At 40.9% G+C, this 13,612-nt stretch overlaps 1 protein-coding gene across 1 annotated transcript in view; it reads left to right on the top strand.

Annotated features, from left to right (window-relative positions):
* The window catches only part of CNTNAP5 (contactin associated protein family member 5), an 869,192-nt gene that overhangs the window by 681,575 nt on the left and 174,005 nt on the right, over positions 1–13,612 (top strand). The window contains exon 14 of the mRNA XM_053598220.1: positions 10,773–10,929. Within this exon, the coding sequence (XP_053454195.1) occupies positions 10,773–10,929 (157 nt within the window). The remainder of the gene's footprint in view (positions 1–10,772; positions 10,930–13,612) is intronic.

Genomic DNA, 13,612 nt, shown 5'->3' with positions numbered 1-13,612 from the left:
GTTGTGATGGAGGGAGGGTAATTGGTGGGGGTCACACCTATGGTGCATCTTAGAATGGGTATAGATGAAACTTACTAAATGCAGAATACAAATGTCTACATACGATAACTAAGAAAATGCCATGAAGGCTATATTAAACATTTTGATGGAAAAAAAAAAAAACTGCCTGCAATATTTTACATGCTCAGTAACTGCTAGATATTTTTTTCAGTACCACATATGTAAATGTACCTATTAATCTTGCTACACAAATTCATTTTAAGTCTCAATTTGTATGAATGTGTGCAGACGTCTGGTACTTTACTTTTCCAGCTCCATTTCTCATTCAATTTTGTTTTTCTCCGTATTAATCAGGTAGATGAAGCTATGCTGTAGTCATGACTTTGCTCCAACCCAATTATTCATGGCCTAACCCAACAAAGATTTCTTTCTTCTCGAATCATAATTAGATGTCAATGTAGCAGTCCTTCCTCCATTTTTGCCACTTCATATTTAAAAACAACTGCTTTTTATATTTGTCGTATCAGAGACAGCGTGTAGTAAATTGAACATCTTACTCCAATGCTGAGTTGTTCTTTTATTATTATCCAGTCCTATAAATTTATACTAGTGTCTCACTGTCATCTGTGAGGCTCACATTATCTCACTATGTTTCCAGCGCATTGGTCCCTGAGTCTTTGTGAAGGTGGGTGTCAGGATGGAACGAAGGCTTTGCAGTGACACAGGGAACTGAGCCCAGATCCCAGAATTGTCTCTCAGGTCATTTAGCCATTCTGAGATTCTTCGTTGAAGCTCTTTAGAAAAAGAAAAAAATATTGTCCAAATGAAAAGCATCCGTATATTCTCCCACATACATGTAAACGATGCTGATGGAATCATTTAAGTTAATCATTGTGGTCACCTCTTTGTTTAACTAGGAAGGATCCCAGTGGAACATTCTAGAAAGTTTCCTATAGGTCAGCCTCAGATGATACCACCAAAGTGACTTTTGTCACTTGTTTTGACAGTCAATCTCATTAATCTTTTCTGTTTCCCCCTCTCTCTTTTAGGCTTACTTCAATTAAATGGGCAGGGAGAAAGGAATATTGAGAAACATTATAAAAATGTTAATTCCTGATGCCACTGACCAGCCTGTAATCACACATTAGACTTAAGTTCTGGATTAATGACCCTGGCCAGCAAGCAGCAGTGCCAAGAGTGACTTTGATGAATGCCTGCCATTATTTTCTGATATGGATGAGGTTGTTTTCCTTTCTGAGTAAATGTCTCCTCAGAAAAGCTATCCCATTTAGAAACAATGAGTATATAAAATATTGTGGTTGACAGACTCTTCTTTTCTAAATCAATATTTTGATGATTTGTGTTTTGTTGGTAGGGTGAAGCATTTGCTCCAATCACTGGTATTTTCTTGGCCTTATGACTTGGGTAGAATCTTTCTCTATATTTATTTTTTAAGCCAACAATGTCTAGCTACAATCAGTGAAATAACACATGTGCAGAAATCTTGTGATTCCAAATAGTCGCTTCCTAAAGACACAGTAGTGAAACCAGACCCCTCTCCCCTGGGGCTCTCACCTGCACACGTTCTCTACATGGTACCCTCTACCAAAGTCCTGCTTAGCACGAAGCCTCTCAACAAATGCCACCATTCTCCTGAAACGGGTCACAGGGCTCCTGGACAAAAGTCAGTTTCTTACTCTGGACTGCCTTAGCATTTTACTGGCTGCTCTATTTGGACACTTGTCTCTCTCTCACTAGCTTTACTCTGTGTACTCGGCCTTTTTCTCCTAAATGTTATGAACCTCTTTAAGGTAGCAAAAACCTAGTAAAATTTATATCAGGGCCAGTGTGGTGGCTCATGCCTGTAATCCTAGCACTCTGGGAGGTGAAGGCAGGTGGATCATTTGAGCTCACGAGTTCTAGACCAGCCTAAACAAGAATGAGATCCTGTCTCTAAAAAATAGCCAGATGTTATGATAGGCACCTGCAGTCCCAGTTACTTGGGAGGCTGAGGCAAGAGGACTGTTGAGTCCAAAGGGTTTGAGTGGAAGAAAGTGAGACTCTGTCTCAAAAACCAAAGTAAATAAATAAATAAAATTTATATCGATGATCTTTCACACCATGATTTTTGCAGAGTATAGAATTAAGAAATCATTCAATGCAATAATAGTATCTATAATTTATACCATTATACTTCATTGTATGATTGTATAAATCATGTATTTATAATTTATATGTAACATAGACATGTAAATACATAAGCAAACACACATGAAACTTCCAGTCTTGCCTCATTCTGTGGATGGAGCTGTGAGAAAGAGGTACAAGATCTGGCTGAATCAGTTACAGTTAAGTGACAAGTCATAGGAATAGTCTCTCAAAAATTCTATGAACAGGTTCTAACTGGACACGTAGGTGAGTGAATGGCATTGAGACTTTTTTTTTTGGAGACAGAGTCTCACTTTGTCACCCTCAGTAGAATACTGTGGCATCACAGCTCACAGCAACCTCCAGCTCTTGGGCTTAGGCGATTCTCTTGCCTCAGCCTCCCGAGTAGCTGGGACTACAGGCGCCCACCACAACACCCGGCTCTTCTTTTGTTGTAGTTTGACCGGGGCAAGGTTCGAACCTGCCACTCTCTGTATATGGGGCCAGAACCCTACTCACTGAGCCACAGGTGCTGCTCTGGCCTTGAGACTTAAAGAAATAAGGTGGGACTCTCACCATGGAGGAAAATTTCTGCCTGCATTGCAGGGACAACCAAGCACCATGTCTGAAGGGGGCAAGCTGGACATGGGCATCAGGATTATACTGCAGATAATTGGGACTGAGCAGGGCCAGAACAGAGTGAACCCAGATCAAGTTTATGTAAGCAACATGGGGCAGGAAGAAGGGCAAGAGGAGAAGGCCTGGGGTGCCTTCCTGAGAGAACGCTAAGCACCTGCTGTAACCCCTTACATTTACGGGGGAAGTTAGAGTGTCAGCTGGCCCAAAACAGAGTTTATGATTCCTTTTCCTTTTCTCATCCCCCTAGATGTCTCTTTATGGTCTTGACTCTATTGCAAACACCTTGAAGGTAGAAGCATCTTTGATCTCCCTATATACGGCTTTATAATCTCTATAGAAAACTTTTTATGTGATTGATACATAATTTTTACTTTATCAGTTATTGTCATAATAATACTATATAGCCAGTTGTTAAAGCTCAGCAGGTGTAACCTCCAGTCCCTCTTCTCAGGCTTGCTCATTTGTGCACCCACTGCCTGGGGCTCCAGCTAGAGAGGTCATGACCGTCTGGGCATGTTCTCATGGTCAGCTCAGAGAAGCTCCCCAGGGGCAAGTGGAACCATGCACACCCTTTAAGCTCTGGACTCCAGCTGAACTACTGTCATTCTGCCAGGTCCCATGGGGCAACGCAAGGAGCAAGACAAAATCACGCGTCCCTGGGGGGTGTCCCCTCCCCCTGTGAGCCCATCCTTGTATTTATTTGCTGATCAGCATAGACACTTTAGACATTGTAAAGGAGATGAGTGCTGAAATTCTTCCAGGTTGGAATATTGAGTTTACCAGAGTCCAAGGCTACGAGTATACATTACTTCTAAACTGAGAAATAAAATAAAGGAAAACAATACCAACAAGGACAGCAATTTCTCAACATCGTAGCGCTGTCTCCAAACATTTACCCAACATTCCTGCTGCTTTCTGGTAGGATTTGGAATTTTGCTTGGATTCTTCCTAACACCCAGAAGAGGCCAAATTCTCTTGGCTGTAGCAGTAGTTATCACTGGGAGGCTGCCACGCTTGCTGTTTTCCAGGTTGTCAAGACTTTAATTTAAACAATTGCAAGATTGAAGGGGGATGTCCAATTTGAATTCCGTTCAGCAGCTTGCAATGATTAAGCTGTAAAATTGTGCAACAACCAGTCTCATGAATTTTCCTGAATTACTTACATTAGGAAAATCACAATTTGAAGTAAATATGTACAAGTTGGGTTTGTGTTTACATCTTCCATAAAACGTGTGTGTGTGTGTGTGTATTTTCTCTCTCTTTGAACCATTTCCCTGTATATAGTACACACGTGTTCCACTTAATCTTAGGGGCAGGACTGTGTGCTTATCCACATGTTAGCAAAATTCCTACACTTGACCTTGTGTACTATTTTAGAATTAGATATGATATTTTTTCTGAAACAGTCCATAAGGGAGTTCATAAATTAAGGATTTCTGAGATCACAAATGAAGGATTCGATGTTGGACCCCTGCCTCCTCCTCGGCCTCCTCCTTACTTTTTCTCCTCCCTCACTCTCTATCTCACATATACAACCTCCCCAAACTCTCATCCATTTCATAGGGTATTCTAGAATATGTCATTTTATTGTTTATTTCTGTCTTCCATTGGCTCAAGTGTGAGAATTCTTTTCCAAGTTCTATGTTCCATCATCTTATTGTGGATAATTTGGTAAAACACACCCAGAAGTCACAGCAGCAGTACAGACAGGGACAGGGAGGCTTCAGGTCACTGACCTTCCACTGGCACAGATTGGGAGGGGAGAGGCTCACGGTGCTGAAGTCCTCATCCAGGGATGAGGATACACCAAAAGATGAGCAAAGGTAAGGCTACACATCCTCCCAGTTTGCCAAGTCGGTTAAATAATGGGTTTGCAAAATTTTCAGCTTTAATTGATTTGTCAAATATATTGGAAGCAATATTATATTATATTATAATATATTACATATTATATTATATTATAATATATTACATAATATATTATATTAAAATGTGGAAGCAATTCAGGTCCTAAAAAATGACATAAAAATACAGCAAGTAAAAACTCAGAAAGGTATTGCAACTTTGAAAATAAGCCAGCTATGGGATGCAAACGGTTCCCTTGGCTTGCATGTAGACTGCAACAAAGACACACTCACGGTTTTCTCCTTGAAACTCGAGGTCAGGAGGTCCTATAGAAGGTCCAAGAACACACCAGTGACATGACTGTCTGTGGTAGCATTTTTGTTACGTGGCAATGTGTAATAGGTAAGAGAGATTTACTGATTGATTGTGCTGTCTCTGTTTTCATGAATGCAATAAATTATCCATCACTTACATACGCTTTGTTATTTGTCATGACTTAATTCACCCATATGTATCTTTCTGAAAGGCTTTATGTTTTTTGACCCTGAACTATTTTTCCCAAAATCAGAGTATAGAGATATAACACAGGTTAAAACCAGAGACTCTCAGGCAAGAATCCTTGGAATCAAATCCTTATTCTGAATTTGCTAGCAGTATGGCCTCGAGCCAGCTACTTAATCCTTCTCTGCTTCAGTTTCTTTATCTGTAAAATGGGAGATAATATTACCTACCTCGTAGGAATGTGATGATTCCATGGCTGAATATATGTGGAACACTTCAGAGCTCTAGTGGTAACCTAAGGAGGTAACCAGTCACATTTCCTGTTGTCCTTTTTTATAATCCTCACGTAAGTATAATTGGTCTTTTTTAATATAATAATCTATTTGACATTAATAAAGGACAAGTGAACACCTTTTCTTTTTTTAAGACAGAGCCTCGCTTTGTCATCCTCAGTAGAGTGCCTTAGTGTCACGGCTCACTGCAACCTCCAACTCTTGGACTCGAGCAATCCCTTGCCTTGGCCTTCCAAGTAGCTAGGACTACAGGCACCTGCTACAACGCCTGACTATTTTTAGAGACGGGGTCTTGTTGTTGCTCAGCCTGGTCTCAAATTCCTGAGTTCAAGTAATCTACCTGCCTCGGCCTCCCAGAGTGCTGGGATTACAGGAGTGAGCCACAGCACCCAGCCTTGCAATTGAACAGCCTTCTATGGTCAGGTACTGTGTACCTTCTCAAATCAATATTTCCTTAGGAGGCTTTTTTTGATAGTATATATGTAATCTGAATTTTCTCAGATTCTGTTTGTGTTCCTGAGGTCACATGATGATAATATTTCCAAGTGTGCGGAAGTAGTGCAGAGTGGTGCTATTCCACAGTTGCCTGTTGTGCACTGTGCGTACATGGGAAGGGGCATGACACTTCTCCAAGACCTTCCAGGGGGTAGTGGGGGGTGCTGTTAGGAGCTGCTGGTGGGGTCTCCCCGGGGCAGGGAGGGGGTCTAAGTTTCCCTCTTTCTTTGCCTTGGCTCTTTTGCGGAAGTCCTTGCAGTGCCTGGCATCGGGGACTGTGTATGGAAGACCTGCTCCCGCACCCGAGGGCTGGCCTCCACGATCCCCAGGGCACAGTGCGCCACGCGGGGGTGACTCTCACTGGGCAGAGACGCGTGGGGAGCCTGCCACGGGGGGTGAACTGTCTCACCCCCCAATCTGCTTCTTATCAAGGCAGAATGGCTTCCTTATTGTCAAAGCAAAAGTGTCAGTGCCTCTTGCCTGAGGCCTACCACATTTCACGGAGTCCTTTGTATATCAGGAATGTCTGAAGAGTTCTGTATTTGCATTCCTAACGCCTTTCCTAGAAGAAGTTGCGATTTCAGATTTCAGAGGTCTGTGGAGCTGATCCCTCAAATGGCCCTGAGTGTGTGCTCAGCTCTGCAGTGGACACATGTGCCCTCTTCAGGCCTGCCCGGAGCCCTTTGAGTAGCATTTCTGTGTTAGGGAGAACTCATGTGGAGAGTTCTGCTGCCACAGCGGAGACGTCGGAATCCAAACCCCCAACCCCTTTCCAGGTGGGCAGAGGCAGGCGACTTGGGCTTCACCCATCAGCCCCATCTGGGAAGACAACAGTGGGAAGCAAGCCCCACGTGCAGCTGCTATCCAGGGGCGCAGGGGCCACACAAAGCTCTCTTGATGGTGACAGGCCTGTTTACCCAAGCCCTGGTGGGAAGAGGTCGTGGTTCAGATGCTCATCGCTGAGTCTGGCTCTTTGGCGTTTGACCCAGAGGGCAGCCAGCTGGGTGGGGGTCCCCCACTGGGCCGGTTGTGCCACACTGTTATGCTACATCTCAAAGCCATTTCTTTTATGTTCTTGATTCTGTGTCAGCTCAATGTCTTCCTAGTAAATACATTTTGCCTTGGAACTCTCAGAGTGAATTCTTGGCTTCTAAATAAGAAGTCTGATCCATCTAAGTTGTATTTTACCTGTTAAAATGGTATTCTTTTTTTTTTTTTGCCCCCTGCTAAACCTTCCTATTAGAGGTTCAGCAACATTGTGAAAATCAGAGTTTAAAGACGTGGCTATAGAGTCTAGAAAATGCTCTGATTCTGATTTCCTCTTAGGCCTTCTCGTAGCATTGGTTGTTTTTGTCTGTGACGACCTTCTCTCCCTGGCCACACTGACTTGCCCCCTGCCTCCAGGTTTTGGTCAGAGTATCTTTTTATCAAGGTTTCCCCTGATCAGTACAATTTAAAATCCCATCACATCCTTCTTCATAGCACAGCTCATCCCCCTAACCTGCCGTATTCTTTCCCTCTCTTATTCCTTTCTAGATGACACATTAGTTAATTATTATTATTGTCTCTTTCTCCTAATTACAACATAAACTCAGGGAGGGCGCGTTTTTTTGCTTCTTTGTTTTGTTTTGTTAAGTGATTGATCCCAAGTTCCTAGAATGGTGCCGGAAATATTATCTGTAGTAAATATTTATTGGATGAATGCATATTTTTGTATCAATTATTTATAATCATTCTTTATACTTTCACTTTTGAAAGAACTTTCTGTCAAGCGAAAATAAAAATTTAATTTCTGCAATGGCTCAAATTGGCAACTAAGGTATAGTTTCTCTCCCTGATTACCCAGTTTGAGTCAAGAATTAAGGGAAATCCAATCCTATTTGATCCTCAGTTTCATCTGTTGCTATGATGATCACCCCAGGAGGCCACAGGAACAGAGACACAAAGATGGGACAGATAAAAGGAAGAGGAAAATTCAGCAATTATCCCCTTCTGCTTTCACACACACACACACACACGGGGCATCAAAAAATGTACACACATTTTTAGAAAGGAAACAAAACTGTATGAAGATTGTAATATTCAACATACCAGTAACAAAAGATGATACAAGACATGTCTGAGCACTTCTCGTCATTACAGAAGTCCAATGTGACACATATATACACACATAGGACAGTTTCCTCTCTTTTCTTTCCTTTTGTTTATGGACAATCAGTTAAAATAACTTTCAACCATTTTTTGTTTCAAAATATCAAGGGGGTACCAATGCTTTAGTTACATGGATAGCTTTTATAAGTTTTAATTTGAGGCTGTGAGTGTGTCTATCTCCTGAATAGTGTAGGTAGGTAGGTTTTTACGGCTCCTCACCTTTCCCCTTTCTTTATTCCCAACGTCCTTTACATCTCTTTGTGTGCATGGGTGGCCGTCATTCAGCTCCCAGTTATTAGAGACTACATGTGCTGTTTGTTTTAACATTTCTGAGATACTTCCCTTAGAATAATGGTCTCTAGTTCCACCCAAGTAATTGCAAAAGACATTATTTCATTCTTTTTATGGCTGAGTAGTACTCCACTCCTGTACTGATGGGCACCCAACCTGTGAACCATTTGCCAGACTTTAAGTGAGAAACACCAAGAGACCCAAGTGGTAGAAGACGTTGACGGATTCAAAAGGGAAGAAAGCCTTGAGTTGCTATTGGAAATTCTCAGGGTTAAGACACCAGATAAAAGTTCTTAAAATACTAGAAGCAACACATCCACCAGAAGTGGTATACAAATTGGTTTTTTAGGACTTAACCCATTAATAATGAAGTTATTAATATGCTTACAACCTTGAGGTGATTCACAAACAAAATAACTCATGATAATAGACCTTGACTGTGAGGTATGGATTCTAGATTCTGGGATGAGAGGTCTGGGCAGCTGGAATGTGAGAGAGGTTAAGAGATTTCTTTCCATCCTTGGGCCTAAGGCCAATCTTGGCAAACATGTTCAAATACAATATGCTCTGCCTTTGCACTGCCTGGACTACACACAGGAGTGATAAGCTTAGCCCATTCCCCAGGTGCCATATGCTCTAAGTCAAGCTGCCAGCTCTCTAGGCCATGTGAGTGTGACTTGGTGAGCCAAGATTTAGGAAGAAAAAGATTCATGTAAAATGGTTTATAATAATTTGTAAATATTTGAAACTAGGGAAAATGAATTCATACCATTTATAATTATTCTTGAAGAGAAGACAATGTAGTTAACAGACATCTGTAACTGGAATTCTAACGTAAAAGATAATGAAGAGCCTGGAACTGTATTAGGCAGTGTGCCGTGCTCTGGAGAGTATAGGCCTTCCCGGGGTCTGCTCTGTGAATTGGCATCCCTAACACACCTCTACTGCTCGTGGTACCCTTCTTATGTCTTTCTCATGAACTGAAGATTATTGAAAGGATTTGTCTGTAAAATTTTGCTTTAGTCAAAAGGCCATGCTCAAGGATGCAGGAAGCACATATAGCCCCAAGATTGCAGGACACTTGCCCCTGACTTCTTTGGGAACAGTAGTAATGGGGGTAATTAAAAAAAAGTTGTAGCTTTTTATATGTAGAGATTATTCATAAATTATATGTTTATACCTAAGGATTTACATGTAAATCCTTCACATGTAAAGTAACATCTTGATAAGGCAAAGTTCTAACATGAAAGCATCCTTGGGAACAGTATTAATGGGGGTAATTCAAAAACAGATGTTGCTTTTTGTATATAGAGATTATTCATAAATCATATGTTTATACCTAAGGATTTACATGTAAATACTTGACATGTAAAGTAATATCTTGATAAGGCAAAGTTCTAACATGAAAGCATCTTCAAATACTATTGTTCTACCTTCAAATTCCGATGATAAAAGTTGCCCCTAATAAATATTTTTTTATTTTTTCAAATATGCTTGTAAGCACAATTTTAAGCACCAAATGTATACCAAACAGAAATAAGACAATAATTACCAAAGGGAACCCAAGCTTCGCACTGGCTATTCCTATCTACACCTTTTGATATAGTATCACCATCTGAGTGGTATTCTAAGCTACTTAAATATTCTCAATCATAAAATAAAATCTAACAACTTACATTAAGCTAAACTGTGTAAAGAAAGAAGTTGACAAGGACAAACTCAAAATATGGTTTTCTATTGTCTGGAAATCTCAGGATGCTCTACATGGGCTGAATTTGGCCCACACATTATTGACCTTGGCAATGTTTTTAGTTTCTTCATATCTTTGAACTTGGAATTTGTAACTGTTGTTAAAAAAAAAATCGGAAGATATGGTAACTCTGGGACTGGTGTCCTAATGACAAAATTCAGTGAAAGGCCAGGATGGGCCTTTCACTTCCTGGCCTTTCACCTGAGCCAAGCTCTCTTCTTCACCTGAGTCTTTGCCTCTTTACCAGAAGCTGAGGTACCTGTCCCTGGTATTGTTATATTCTCTTTAATAGTTAAAAAGAAACTATCATTTTTAAATCTATATAGCATTATTATTATCTATCTAAAATCCGGTCTGATTTACTCAATTGTGATACCTGCCTGATCTACTCAGGATTTGAGTTTGTGACTCTGCCTGTGAACATTGCCATTGATCAATATTTGACCACATAAATATTTTAATGAAAATATTGTTTAAGTGTACCTATGCATGTGTATAAAAATAAATTTTGATATAAATAAAAACAGAGTGAGAGGCAAAGAAAAAGAACACAAGAACAGAAGTGGGAGGGAGAAAAGGGGAGGAACAAAGGTAGATCATACCTAATCGTGGAGACATTTCATCTCAGGCCCTATGCCGCCCTGTGCCTTGTCTTTCAGATGGAGCACCATTTACCTGGTGGATCGGCCGGTCCAATGAAAGGCACCCTTACTGGGGAGGCGCTCCTCCCGGGGTCCAGCAGTGTGAATGCGGCTTGGACGAGAGTTGTCTGGACATTCGACACTTTTGCAACTGTGATGCTGACAAGGATGAATGGTAATAAGAATGGGGATTTTTCTGCAGTTTTAAGCACATTAATCAATGCATTAAATCTTCCCCAAGAGAGAAAGTCATGAATGAGAAAGTCGGTCTAACTACAGCTCCCTAGGGTGGTTTTGATTTTTTCATAAGTTTGAAAATGAACAATGGCGGTATTTTTCGGGCCATTCCTGAGGTTTGTAACACAAAGTCACATGGTTTTATATTCACCACGGCCTTATATTCTGAACCTTTCATTTCAGACAAAGGAATGGATTGTGATCTGGAAATTTGCCATTGTGTGGGGGCTTCTGTGCTGCGTGGAATGTAGGTTTTAGAGGAAAGCATGCGGGAGACAGCGGTGTGTGGTTTTGCAGACTGTTCCTCCCTGCTACACTTGTGTTTTAGGCACTCGCTTCCCATTTCCTGCCAGTAAAAATATACCAAAGGGAATTTGTATTTATTGAACAGCTACTTAATCCTCACATCAATCCTTACATTCCACATAAATTTCTCACTTTTATATACCAAGGCTGAGGAGTTGCCATTACAAAAAAGTTAAATAATTTTCCCAAAGTCACAGGTATCTGGCAAGTGACAGATCCAGAAAATAAACTCAGGTATGTCTGCATCAGGAACTTCTCTTACTCTCCAGCACCAACTTAATGCCTGAAAGATGAAGTTTAGTTTGAAGGTTCTGTGTCCATTACATCTGCTTTCCCTTTGTCCTCCAGGCAAATATCTTGTTTTTCACAGTATTGATTATAAAAACATCTCCAAATATACTTTTGATTTGATTTTTGACTGAATGTGAATTTTTGACTAAACATATATATATATATATATATTTTGTTTGTTTGTTTGTTTGTTTGAGACAGGGTCTCACTCTGTTGCCTGGGTTAGAGTGCTGTGGTCTCAGTCTAACTCATAGCAACCTCAAACTCCTGGGTTCAAGCGATCCTCCTGACAGCTTCCCAAGTAGCTGGAACTACAAGTGCCTTCCAAGACACCCAGTTAATTTTTCTATGTTTGGTACATAGAGGGTCTCTTTGCTCAGGCCGGGCTCAACCTTCTAAGCTCTAGCAGTCCTCCTGCCTCAGCCTCCCAGGGCTAGGATTACTAGCATGAGCCACCGCACCCATCTGATTCTTTCATTTTGTTTTATGCTGCTTTGCTTGCTTTATCCAAGTCTGCTTAACGATAATTAAGAATTCCATGTCAGGCTGGTCTCATCCCTGTTAAAATTTATTTTAAGTGTTTTTCTTTCACTGTTCAGATTGTTACCACTAGGGATTTGTTTCAAGTAAAATGTGAGGTTGAGTCAAAATCTCAGTACTGTGAGAAAAAGACTAACACTTGACAGCACTGGGTTCCAGGAGATGTGGACCACTACTTCAGAACATTGCGGGGCTGCTTGAGGCCCAAGACAAATGACCATGATGCCTTCCCCAACCCCCAGTGGGTGACATCAGATGCAATCAACTGGTGGTAGAATAAACTTCTGCATTCTTTGAGCTCCCACCTCCCTCTGCAGTGAACTGTATTGCACCATTATGGATGCCTATAAATTAAATGTAACTTTTATCCCAGGTAGAGACTATGTCTCTTTAAACATTATATCCCTCAAAACCTACGCCTGGTGCACTAGCTATTTGGTGATAATTAGTTGAACAGATGAACTCAGAAAATCTTTGAAGAGCAGGAATTATCACAAAATGGCACGTATGAGCTTGGGAGATAATGTGTGGAAGTGTTAGACCGTTATGTTGCCAGGAAAACATATTCCAATCCTCTGCTTCCAGCAGCTTAGATTCATGCATTTCTTTGATGTAAAAGGTCACATTCACTGTGCATGATATTCGACACTATTTACAGATGTAGAGACTTAAATGCAAACACCTTCACTTCTTTTTGTGTAATCAGAGAAATGCACGCAGGAGGCAGAATGTAAAGTTAAAGTTGTTGTAAAGGGGATGTGTCTCCCCTGCTTACCCTCGACTCTGACATTTTCCTTAGCTGGATTCCTGGTTGTTGCTCACTGTTTCTTTTCCTGCATTATAGCCCTTTCTTATTTGTTTGTTTGTTTATTATTAAATCATAGCTGTGTACATTCATGCAACCATGGGGCAGCATACACTGGTTTTATAGACCATTTGATATATTTTCATCATACTGGTTAACATAGCCTTCCTGGCATTTTCTTAGTTATTGTGTTGAGACATTTACACTCTACATCCAATAAGTTTCACATGGACCCTTCTAAGATGCACCATAGGTCTAATCCCACCAATCAACCACCCTCTGCCCATTCTCCCCCCTCCCCTCCCTCTCCCCCTTCCCCATATTCTTAGGTTATAACTGGGTTATAGCTTTCATATGAAAGCCATAAATTAGTTTCATAGTAGGGCTGAGTACACTGGATAATTTTTCTTCCATTCTTGAGCTACTTTACTAAGAAGAATATGTTCCAGCTCCATCCATGTAAACATGAAAGAGGTAAAGTCTCCATCTTTCTTTAAGGCTGCATAATATTCCATAGTGTACATATACCAAAATTTATTAATCCGTTCATGGATCGATAGGCACTTGGGCTTTCATTCTAGGGTTTTTGCCTTCAAAAAACCCCCTCTGTGCTTCCTCTTCCTGAGGAACAGAGGACAGGGGATTAATTCCCTGCCCAGTGGGGGCAGGTTGCATCACA

The sequence above is a fragment of the Nycticebus coucang genome, chromosome 7, assembly GCF_027406575.1.
Source record: "Nycticebus coucang isolate mNycCou1 chromosome 7, mNycCou1.pri, whole genome shotgun sequence".
NCBI lineage: Eukaryota > Metazoa > Chordata > Mammalia > Primates > Lorisidae > Nycticebus > Nycticebus coucang.
This window is presented reverse-complemented; position numbering and strand designations above follow the sequence as displayed.